Source organism: Schistocerca serialis, chromosome 6 (assembly GCF_023864345.2).
Source record: "Schistocerca serialis cubense isolate TAMUIC-IGC-003099 chromosome 6, iqSchSeri2.2, whole genome shotgun sequence".
In the NCBI taxonomy this organism is placed as follows: domain Eukaryota; kingdom Metazoa; phylum Arthropoda; class Insecta; order Orthoptera; family Acrididae; genus Schistocerca; species Schistocerca serialis.
In genome coordinates this window covers 734,025,414-734,037,408 of record NC_064643.1, presented here as the reverse complement: position 1 = coordinate 734,037,408, position 11,995 = coordinate 734,025,414, and the positions used below count along the sequence as shown (strand labels likewise).

General features: G+C 42.9%; 2 protein-coding genes across 2 annotated transcripts; both read right to left on the bottom strand.

The window, feature by feature from the left end:
* Window positions 1-106: 106 nt before the first annotated feature.
* Window positions 107-2,997, bottom strand: LOC126485056 (protein qua-1-like). Its single transcript, XM_050108658.1, has 5 exons — window positions 2,710-2,997; window positions 1,596-1,869; window positions 1,253-1,528; window positions 767-1,160; window positions 107-494 (listed from the first exon to the last, which is right to left on the bottom strand). The coding sequence occupies exons 1-5, from the start codon at window positions 2,995-2,997 to the stop codon at window positions 107-109; spliced, it is 1,620 nt and encodes a 539-aa protein (XP_049964615.1).
* Window positions 2,998-3,506: 509 nt separating this feature from the next.
* LOC126485055 (prostatic spermine-binding protein-like) lies at window positions 3,507-3,998 on the bottom strand. Its single transcript, XM_050108657.1, has one exon. It carries the CDS (start codon window positions 3,996-3,998, stop codon window positions 3,507-3,509), a length of 492 nt encoding a protein of 163 aa, XP_049964614.1.
* Window positions 3,999-11,995: the final 7,997 nt, after the last annotated feature.

Below are 11,995 nucleotides of genomic sequence, written 5' to 3'. Positions count from 1 at the left end.
TATCGGCATCAATCCTTCTTCAAGGATATGCAATGTTAATGGAGAAATCGTAATCATCGTCATCATCATCATCATCATCATCATCATCATCATCATCATCATCACCTCAACCACCACTTTGGGGTCCAGACCCTTCCACCTGTATCAGCATCAATCCATGTTCGGTGCTATGTAATGTTAGTAGAGAACCGTCATCATCGTAATCATCATCAACATCACCTCCACCACCACATCGGGGACCAGACCCTTCCACCTGTATCGGCATCAATCCTTCTTCAAGGATATGCAATGTTAATGGAGAATCGTAATCATCGTCATCATCATCATCATCATCATCATCATCATCATCATCTCCTCCACCACCACTTCGGGGACCAGACCCTTCCACCTGTATCGGCATCAATCCATTCTCGAGCTTAAGTAGTGTTAATGGAGAACCGTAATCATCATCATCATCATCATCAACATCATCATCGTCATCACCTTCACCACCACTTCAGGGACCAGACACTTCCACCTGTATCGGCATCAATCCATCTTCGAGGGTATGTACTGTTAATGGAGAATCGTGATCATTGTCATCATCACCATCATCATCATCATCATCTCACCAACTCCACCACCACTTCGGGGACCAGACCCTTCCACCTCTATCGTCAACAATTTATCTTCGAGGGCATGAAATGTTAATGGAGAACCGTAATCATCGTCATCATCATCATCATTGTCATCATTATCACCTCCGCCATCACTTCAGGGACCAGACCCTTCCACCTGTATCGGCATCAAGCCATCTTCGAGGGTATCTAATGTAAATGGAGAAATGTAATCATCATCATCATCATCTTTATCATCATCATCATCATCACCTCCACCATCACTTTGGGTACCAGACCCTTTCACCTGTATCGGCATCAATCCAGCCTCGAGGGAATGTAATGATAATGGAGAATCGTAATCATCGTCATCATCATCATCATCATCATCATCATCATCATCACCTCCAGCACCACTTCGGGGACCAGACCCTTCCACCTGTATCGGCATCAATCCGTCTTTGAGGGTACGTAATGTTAATGGAGAATCGTAATCATCGTCATCATCATCATCATCATCATCATCATCGTCATAACCACCATCACTTCGAGGACAAGACCTGCCTGTACCGGCATCAATCAATTTTCGTTTGTATGTGATGTTAATGAAGAATCGTAGTCATCGTTATCATCATCATCACCATCATCATCCTCACCACCACTTCGGGGACCAGGCCCGTCCACCTGTATCGGCATCAATCCGAGGATATGTAATGTTAATGGAGAGTCGTAATCATTGTCATCAATATTATCATCAACTCCTCCACCACCACTATGGGAACCAGATCCTTCCACCTGTATCGGCGTTAATCCATCTTCGAGGGTATGTAATGTTAATGGAGAATCGTAATTAATGTCATCATCATCATCATCATCACCTCCCGAACCACTTCGAGGACCAGACCCTTCCTCCTGTATTGGCATCAATCCATCTTCGAGGGTATGTAATGTTAATGGAGAATCATAATCATCGTCATCATCATCATCATCATTCCTCACCTCCACCATCATTTCGGGGACCAGACCCTTCCACCTGTATTGGCATCAATTCATGTTCGAGGGTATGAGATGTTAATAGAGAATTGTCATCATCGTAATCATCATCATCATCACCTTCACCACCACTTCGGGGACCAGACCCTTCCACCTGTATCAGCATCAATCCATCTCCGAGGGTATGTACTGTTAATGGAGAATCGTAATCATTGTCATCATCAACATCATCATCATCATCATCACCTCCACCACCACTGCGGGTACCAAACCCTTCCACCTGTATCAGCATCAATCCATCTTCGAGGGTATGTAATGATCATCATCATCATCACCCACGCCACCACTTCGGGGACCAGACGCTTCCAAATGTAACGGCATCAATCCATCTTCGAGGGTATGTGATGTTAATGGAGAATCGTAACCGTCTTCATCGTCATCATCATCATAAACTCCACCACCATTTCGGGGACCACAACCTTCCACATGTATCGGCATCAATCCATCTACAAAGGTATGTAATGTTAATGGAGGATCGTAATCATCATTATCAAATTCATCATCATCATCATCATCATCATCACCTCAACCACCACTTCGGGGACCAGACCCTTCCACCTGTATCGGCATTAATCCATCATCAAGGCTATGTAGTGATTTTGGAGAATCGTAATCATCGTCATCATGACCATCACCATCATCATCATCATCACCTCCACCATCACTTCGGGGACCAAACCCTTCCACCTGTATTTGCATCAATCCATCTTCGAGGGAATGTAATGTTAATGGAGAACCACAATCGTCGTCATCATCATCATCACCATCATCATCATCATCATCATCATCATCACCATCACCACCACTTCGGGGACCAGACCCTTCCACCTGTATCGGCGTCAATCCATCTTAGTGGGTATGTACTGTTAAAGGAGAATCATAATCATCGTCATCATCATCATCATCCCCTCCACCACTTCTTCCAGTACCAGACCCGTCCACCTGTATCGGCATAAACCCATCTTCGAGGGTATGTAATGATTACGGACAATCATACTCATCGTCATCATCATCGTCATCATCATCAACATCACCTCCACCACCACATCGGGGACCAGACCCTTCCACCTGTATCGGCATCAATCCTTCTTCGAGGATATGCAATGTTAATGGAGAAATCGTAATCATCGTCATCATCATCATCATCATCATCATCATCATCATCATCATCTCCTCCACCACCACTTCGGAGACCAGCCCCTTCCACCTGTATCGGCGTTAATCCATCTTCGAGGGTATGTAATGTTAATGGAGAATCGTAATCATCGTCATCATCATCATCATCATCATCATCATCATCTCCTCCACCACCACTTCGGGGACCAGACCCTTCCACCTGTATCGGCATCAATCCATTCTCGAGCTTAAGTAGTGTTAATGGAGAACCGTAATCATCATCATCATCATCATCAACATCATCATCGTCATCACCTTCACCACCACTTCAGGGACCAGACACTTCCACCTGTATCGGCATCAATCCATCTTCGAGGGTATGTACTGTTAATGGAGAATCGTGATCATTGTCATCATCATCATCATCATCATCATCATCACCACCACCTCCACCACCACTTCGGGGACCAGTTCCTTCCACCTCTATCGTCAACAATTTATCATCGAGGGAATGAAATGTTAATGGAGAACCGTAATCATCATCATCATCATCATCATTGTCATCATTATCACCTCCGCCATCACTTCAGGGACCAGACCCTTCCACCAGTATCGGCATCGATCCATCTTCAAGGGTATGTAAAGATAATGGAGAATCGAAATCATTGTCATCATCATCATCATCATCATCATCATCACCAATATCAGTTCGAGGACAAGACCCACCTGTATCGGCATCTATCAATTTTCGTTTCTATGTGATGTTAATAGGGAATTGTAATCATCATTATCATCATTATCATCATCATCATCTCCACCACCACTTCGGGGACCAGACCCTCCCACTTGTATTGGCATCAAGCCATCTTCGAGGGTATCTAATGTAAATGGAGAAATGTAATCATCATCATCATCTTTATCATCATCATCATCATCACCTCCACCACCACTTCGGGGACCAGACCCTTCCACCTGTATCGGCATCAATCCATCTTCAAGGGTATGTAATGTTAATGGAGAATTGTAATCGTCATCATCATCGTCATCATCTTCATCATCATCACTTCCACCACCAGCACGGAGACCAGACCCCTCCACCTGTATCGGCATCAATCCATCTTCGAGAGTATGTAATGTTAATGGAGAATCGTAATCATCGTCATCATCGTCATCACCATCATCATCACCTCCACCACCACTTCGGGGAACAGACCCTTCCACCTGTATCAGCATCAATCCATCTTCGAGGATATGTAATGTTAATGGAGAATCGTAATCATCATCGTCAGCATCATAATCATCGTCATCATCATCATCATCACCACTATAACCTCAGGGACCAGACCCTTCCACATGCTTCGGCATTAATCCATCTTCGAGGGTATGAAATGTTGATGGAGAATCGTAATCATCATCATCATCATTATTATTATTATCACTTCCACCATCACTTCGGGGACCAGTCCCTTCCACCTGTATCGGCATCAATCCATCTTCGACGGTATGTAATGTTAATGGAAAATCATATTCATCATCATCATCATCATCATCATCATCATCATCATCACCTCCACCACCACTTCGGGGACCAGACCCTCCCACCTGTAACGGCATCAATCCATCTTCGAGGGTATGTAATGTTAATGGAGTATTGTAATCATCCTCATCATCATCATCTTCATCTTCATCACCACCACCATCACTTCGGGGACCAGTCCCTTCCATCTGTATCAGCATCAATCAATTTTCGTGGGTATGTGATGTTTATGGAGTATCGTACTCATGGTCATCATCATCATCATCATCACCACCACCACCTCTTCGGGGACCCAACCCTTCCACCTGTATTGGCTTCAATCCTTCTTCGAGGGTATATAATGTTAATGGAGAATTGTAATCATCGTCATCATCATGATCATCATCACATCACCTCCACCACCACTTCGTGGACCAGTCCCTTCCACCTGAATCGGCATCAATCCATCATCGAGGGTATGTAATGTTAATGGAGAATCGTAATCATCATCATCATCATCATCATCATTATCATCATCATCATCATCACCACCATCATTTCGGGGAACACACCCACTTGTATCGGCATCAATCCATCTTCGGAGGTATGTAACGTTAATGGAGAATCGTAACCATCATCATCATCATCATCATCATCACCATCATCACCACCACCATCACTTCAGGGACCGGACCCTTCCACCTGTATCAGCATCGATCAATTTTCGTGGGTATATCAAATAGATTATATAATCTTAAGACAGAGATTTAGGAACCAGGTATTAAATTGTAAGACATTTCCAGGGGCAGATGTGGACTCTGACCACAATCTCTTGGTTATGACCTGTAGATTAAAACTGAAGAAACTACAAAAAGGTTGGGAATTTAAGGAGATGGGACCTGGATAAACTGAAAGAACCAGAGTTAGTACAGAGTTTCAGGGAGAGCATAAGGGAACACCTGACAGGAATGGGGGAAAGAAATACAGTAGAAGAAGAATGGATAGCTTTGAGGGATGAATTAGCGAAGGCAGCAGAGGATCAAATAGGTAAAAAGACGAGGGCTAGTAGAAATCCTTGGGTAACAGAAGAAATATTGAAATTAATTGATGAAAGGAGAAAATATAAAAATGCAGTAAATGTAGCAGGCAAAAAGGAATACAAACGTCTCAAATATGATATCGACAGGAAGTGCAAAATGGCTAAGCAGGGATGGCTAGAGGACAAATGTAAGGAAGTAGTCTATCTCACTAGGGGTAAGATAGATACTGCCTACAGGAATATTAGAGAGACCTTTGGAGATAAGAGAACGACTTGTATGAATATCAAGAGCTCAGATGGAAACCCAGTTCTAAGCAAAGAAGGGGAAAGCAGAAAGATGGAAGGAGTATATAGAGGAGTATATATGGAAATGGAAGAGGATGTAGATGATGATGAAATGGGAGATATAATACTGCGTGAAGAGTTTGACAGAGCACTGAAAGACCTCTGTCGAAACAAGGCCCCCGGAGTAGACAACATTCCATTGGAACTACTGACGGTCTTGGGAGAGCCAGTCCTGACAAAACTCTACCATCTGATGAGCAAGATGTATGAAACAGGCGAAATACCCTTAGACTCCAAGAAGAATTTGATAATTCCAATCCCAAAGAAAGCATGTGTTGACAGATGTGAAAATTACCAAACTATCAGTTTAATAAGACACAGCTGCAAAATACTAACACGAATTCTTTACAGACGAATGGAAAAACTAGTAGAAGCCGACCTCGGGGAAGATCAGTTTGGATTCCATAGAAATGTTGGAACACGTGAGGCAATACTAACCTTACGACTTATCTTAGGGGAAAGATTAAGGAAAGGCAAACCTACATTTCTAGCATTTTTAGACTTAGAGAAAGCTTTTGACAACGTTAACTGGAATACTCTCTTTCAAATTCTGAAGGTGGCAGGGGTAAAATACAGGGAGCGAAAGGCTATTTACAATTTGTACAGAAACCAGGTGGCAGTTATAAGAGTCGAGGGGCATGAAAGGGAAGCAGTGGTTTGGAAAGGAGTGAGACAGGGTTGTAGCCTCTCCCCGATGTTATTCAATCTGTATATTGAACAAGCAGTAAAGGAAACAAAAGAAAATTCGGAGTATGTATTAAAATCCATGGAGAAGAAATAAAAACTTTGAGGTTCGCCGATGACATCGTAATTCTGTCAGAGACAGCTAAGGACTTGGAAGAGCAGTTGAACGGAATGGACAGTGTCTTGAAAGGAGGATATAAGATGAACATCAACAAAAGCAAAACGAGTATAATGGAATGTAGTCAAATTAAATCGGGTGATGCTGAGGGGATTAGATTAGGAAATGAGACACGTAAAGTAGTAAATGAGTTTTGCTATTTAGGGAGTAAAATAACTGATGATGGTCGAAGTAGAGAGGATATATAATGTAGACTGGCAATGGCAAGGAAATCGTTTCTGAGGAAGAGAAATTTTTTTAACATGCAGTATAGATTTAAGTGTCAGGAAGTGGTTTCTGAAAGTATTTGTATGGAGTGTAGCCATGTATGGAAGTGAAACATGGACGATAACCAGTTTGGACAAGAAGAGAATAGAAGCTTTCGAAATGTGGTGCTACAGAAGAATGCTGAAGATAAGGTGGGTAGATCACGTAACTAATGAGGAGGTATTGAATAGGATTGGGGAGAAGACAAGTTTGTGGCACAAGTTGACTAGAAGAAGGGATCGGTTGGTAGGACATGTTTTGAGGCATCAAGGGATCACAAATTTAGCATTTGAGGGCAGCGTGGTGGGTAAAAATTGTAGAGGGAGACCAAGAGATCAACACACTAAGCAGATTCAGAAGGATGTAGGTTGCAGTAGGTACTGGGAGATGAAGAAGCTTGCACAGGATAGAGTAGAATGGAGAGCTGCCTCAAACCAGTCTCAGGACTGAAGACCACAACAACAACAACATGTAATGTTAATGGAGAATCGTAATCATCGTCATCATCATCATCATCATCATCATCATCATCATCATCACTACCACCTCAACCTCCAGCACCATCACTTCAGGAATTAGGCTCTTCCACCTGTGCCAACATCAATCCATCTTTGTCTGCTCTTCCTGTGTCCTTTCGGCGAATGGGCCTGTATGATAATGCAATTTTCGGAATACGTGTATTGTCCACTCAGTCTAAATGCTCTTCCTAGTTGCTTCAATACTCGTCCATTTTTTTGTGTATTACAAATATTTGTAATTGACCAGCGGTAAGATGTTCCTATCGGAGCACAAAAAATGTAAATATGTTGCCGTATATTTAAAAGACTGACTGAAAACAGGGCTATTACCTGGCTCATTCTGCCTTCCTCAGCACGTTTAAAAATCTTCCAAAAAATTTGGCATGTGAATACATTTACGCTTTTTTTTAACTTGCAACTCACCTCAAACTCCTACTAGCTAACTTAACTGTAAATGACTCACACCTAGTCGGTCATACTCATCCACTCGCTACTACCCTTTGTCACTCACTCATCTAATCCAAAATATTGTCATTATCTCTTAGTGTAACTCTGTCATTGTCTATAGTTTCACATTGGCTAGCAAATAGTCACCGATGTCACCATAATCCTGGGCAAGGGACTCTTTACAGCAACAACACGAGGAAGCAGAGGACGAAGACAAAAATGAAGAACACTCTTGGGCCTCCAAATCTAACACCGCTGAAATAAAAAATCCGATAGAAAAGAAAACAGAAGAGGCCCGACGCAAGAATGTAGTGACAGTGTAAAGCTTAGCTAAGGGCTCATGTAAATGACGACCACATATTCCGAAGATGGAAGCCCCGTAGAAACATTGCTCTTTGTCTGGTCTGTCACCTGCTGGCCAAAGAATCGCCCTACCCATGCGAAATACACGAATGAAACGGGGAATGTGGGGATCAGATAGTGGTACCAGAAGTATCCTCCGTCACATACCATCAGGTATCCCTCAGGTATAGTCTAATATCTCAATCTCGTATTTCACGCTCCGTCAGTTGGCTAGTAGAGTGCGGATGTAGACGATGTAAATGTAGACAAACTGGCATGAGTGACCTTGCCAGGAACATGGCTCCCATCAACATAGCTCTGTGGAGTTATGAGACTTACAAACCTCATCTCGTTATGGTGACATTCCATGTTCAGTGCTAGTAGACTTCTCTTTTTGCCATTTTGCCAGTGCGACTCGGCTTTTTATTTCCTCCTTGCTCCGTCCGTCATGGGTTATTTTTCTGCCTAGGTAGCCAAATTCGTTAACATCATCTACTTCTTGACCGACAATCATGATTTTAAGTTTCTCGATTTCCTCATTTCTGCTACTTCCCGCCACTTTCGTCTTTCTTCTATTTATTCCCAGTTCATATGCTGTATTCATTAGGCTGTTCACTCCATTCAACAGATATTGCAATTTTTCTTCACTCTGACACACGATACAATATTATCAGTGAACCTAATCATTGGTGTTCTTTCACCTTGACCTTTAATGCCACACTTGAGCCTCTCTGTTACTTCCATCTTGGCCTCTTCGATTTATTGATTGAACTGTTGGGGAGAAAGACTACATATTACAGCCTTTTTATCCGAGCTTCGTTCTTGGTCTTCCACTCTTATGATTCCCCCTTGGTCCTTGTACATGTTGTATATAGCCCTCTCTCTCTGTGACTTACTCCTATTTTCATTAGTACTTCGAAGACCTTCCACCATTTGACATTGTGGAACGCTTATTCCAGGTCCACAGATCATAAGAACGTACCTTGATTTTTCTTTAGCCTTGCTTCTATTATTAACCGCAACGTCAGAACTGCCTCCATTCTGCCCAGCTGACAGTCATGTAACACATCCTCAGCTTACTTTGTCATTGTTCCATATATTAATATTGTCAGCAACTTGGATGCTTGAGTTGTTAAGCTAATTGTGCAATAATTCTGACAGTTGTCAGCTCTTGTAGTCTTTAGAATTTTGTGGATTACGTTTTACCAAAAGTCTGATGATGAATCGACAGTCTCATACATTCTACACACCAACGTGTATAGTAAACAAGCTTTCGTGTTTGAGATTCAGCAGCATGCACTACACTATAGGCTAAATCATTTACAATACATTTTAGGTACTTTAAAAAGACTATTGTGTCATCTGCAGATAAGAAAAATGTTGAATAAACTCTCTTCGTTAGTTACACAAACTGATATAAACACTGTGCAACACAGTTAAACGACTACATTTTAAACTCCGTAACTGTCTCTCAGTGCGCCATAGAACTTAGAAACTTCGCTCAGAGGTGGCTACAGCCCTCCTCAGTGACAGAAGAAAGTTGTGGGCACCTTTAAGCCAAATTTCGAAGGCCTGCATAGCAAAGAGAGACAACTGCAGTGTTTCAAAAACGTGACTCTTTACTTCTGTTGCACAGTGTAGTAGGACCCAGAACAGCCCCCTGAGGCAACCCTACCATTGAAACCTATCAGACAGATTAAATGTGCTCCACGTTTTTGGTGACTAATGAAGGAAACCGTTACATTGTCTACTTTATACTTATGAAATTAAATTCAGCTTTCCTCTTGGTTTCTAGACTGATTAGACCCACCAGGAATTCCTCTCTTGTGCCAACCTCCCAATTTCGGAATAGCTCTTGTAGCCAACTTCCTCAGTTATCTGTTGGATCTATTCTAATCTCTATCGACCACTTCAATTTTTTAACCTCTACAGGTTACTCTAGTACCATGGATGTTATTCCATGATACCTTAACGCATGTCCTGTCATTCTGTTCACTCTTCTTGCCAATATTTACCACACTTTCCTCTCCTTCTCGATTCGGCGGAGAACTTTCTCATATCGGACCTTATCGGTCTTTTAATTTTCTATACCTTCTATGACACCACATCTCAGAGTCGTCTATTCTTTAGTTTTTCGACTTTCCAACAGTGCTTTGCTCCAAGCACACATTCTCAGAGAATTCTTCCTAAAATTAATGCTAAATTTTGATATTAGTAGACTTCTTTTGGACAGGAATTCCCACTTTCCCTGAGTCTACTTTTTATGTCGTCCTTGCCTCATACGTCTTTTGTTATTTTGCTTACAAGGTAGCAGAGTTCCTGCACTTCGTGTATACATGGGCTCCAACTTTCAAGTTTAGCTGCCAGAATGATATTCCACTCTGCAGCTGAGTGTGCAATGATTTAAAATTTCCTGGCAAATTAAATCTGTGTACCGGACTGGGACTCGAATCTGGGAACTTCGACTTATATGTCCAGGTGCTCTAGTAACTCTGCAGTAAAACTATGAGTGCTGGTCGTGAGTCGTGCTTGTATAGTTCAGTCGTTGTATCCCAGCCCGGCAGGTAGTTTTGATGTTAAGATTATCGACAGTCTCATTTCTGCTACATCACATCGCTTTCATGTTTCTTCAGTTCGTTGTTATTCGACTGCGTGTGCTCATTGGACTGTTAATTCCATTCAGCGTGCCCTGCAGTTATTCAGTTTCACGGAGGACAGCAATGACGTCTGCAAATCAGCTATGCAATGATATTGCAAATACCACTAAACCAAATCGGTAGCTCAATCAAACAAAGTTATCTAGTATCAGAAGGAAGGAAGCGGAATAGGGAATGAGGACTCGTCGACGACGATGTCATTGGAGACGGAGCACAGTCTCGAATTGTTTTTGTTACTGATCGTGATGAAAATTTTCCATGTTCTTTCTAAGGAGCCATCCCGACATTTACCTGGAGTGATTTGGAGAAATAACGGACGACCTCAGTCTTGATGGCCGAAGGGAGATTTGAACAGCTTTCCTCACTGATACGAGTCTGGTGTGCTTACCACTGCTGTAGCTGCTATCCAGAATTTATCATTTAGTCCTGCAATCGTGTAATACACAAATTAATCTACTGCATCACTCTATAAACTGGTTAGTGTAATGCAGGCGTAAATTAAAGAATATCAACTAGTTACAGCAGTACATTAAGATATACACTCCTGGAAATTGAAATAAGAACACCGTGAATTCATTGTCCCAGGAAGGGGAAACTTTATTGACACATTCCTGGGGTCAGATACATCACATGATCACACTGACAGAACCACAGGCACATAGACACAGGCAACAGAGCATGCACAATGTCGGCACTAGTACAGTGTATATCCACCTTTCGCAGCAATGCAGGCTGCTATTCTCCCATGGAGACGATCGTAGAGATGCTGGATGTAGTCCTGTGGAACGGCTTGCCATGCCATTTCCACCTGGCGCCTCAGTTGGACCAGCGTTCGTGCTGGACGTGCAGACTGCGTGAGACGACGCTTCATCCAGTCCCAAACATGCTCAATGTGGGACAGATCCGGAGATCTTGCTGGCCAGGGTAGTTGACTTACACCTTCTAGAGCACGTTGTGTGGCACGGGATACATGCGGACGTGCATTGTCCTCTTGGAACAGCAAGTTCCCTTGCCGGTCTAGGAATGGTAGAACGATGGGTTCGATGACGGTTTGGATGTACCGTGCACTATTCAGTGTCCCCTCGACGATCACCAGTGGTGTACGGCCAGTGTAGGAGATCGCTCCCCACACCATGATGCCGGGTGTTGGCCCTGTGTGCCTCGGTCGTATGCAGTCCTGATTGTGGCGCTCACCTGCACGGCGCCAAACACGCATACGACCATCATTGGCACCAAGGCAGAAGCGACTCTCATCGCT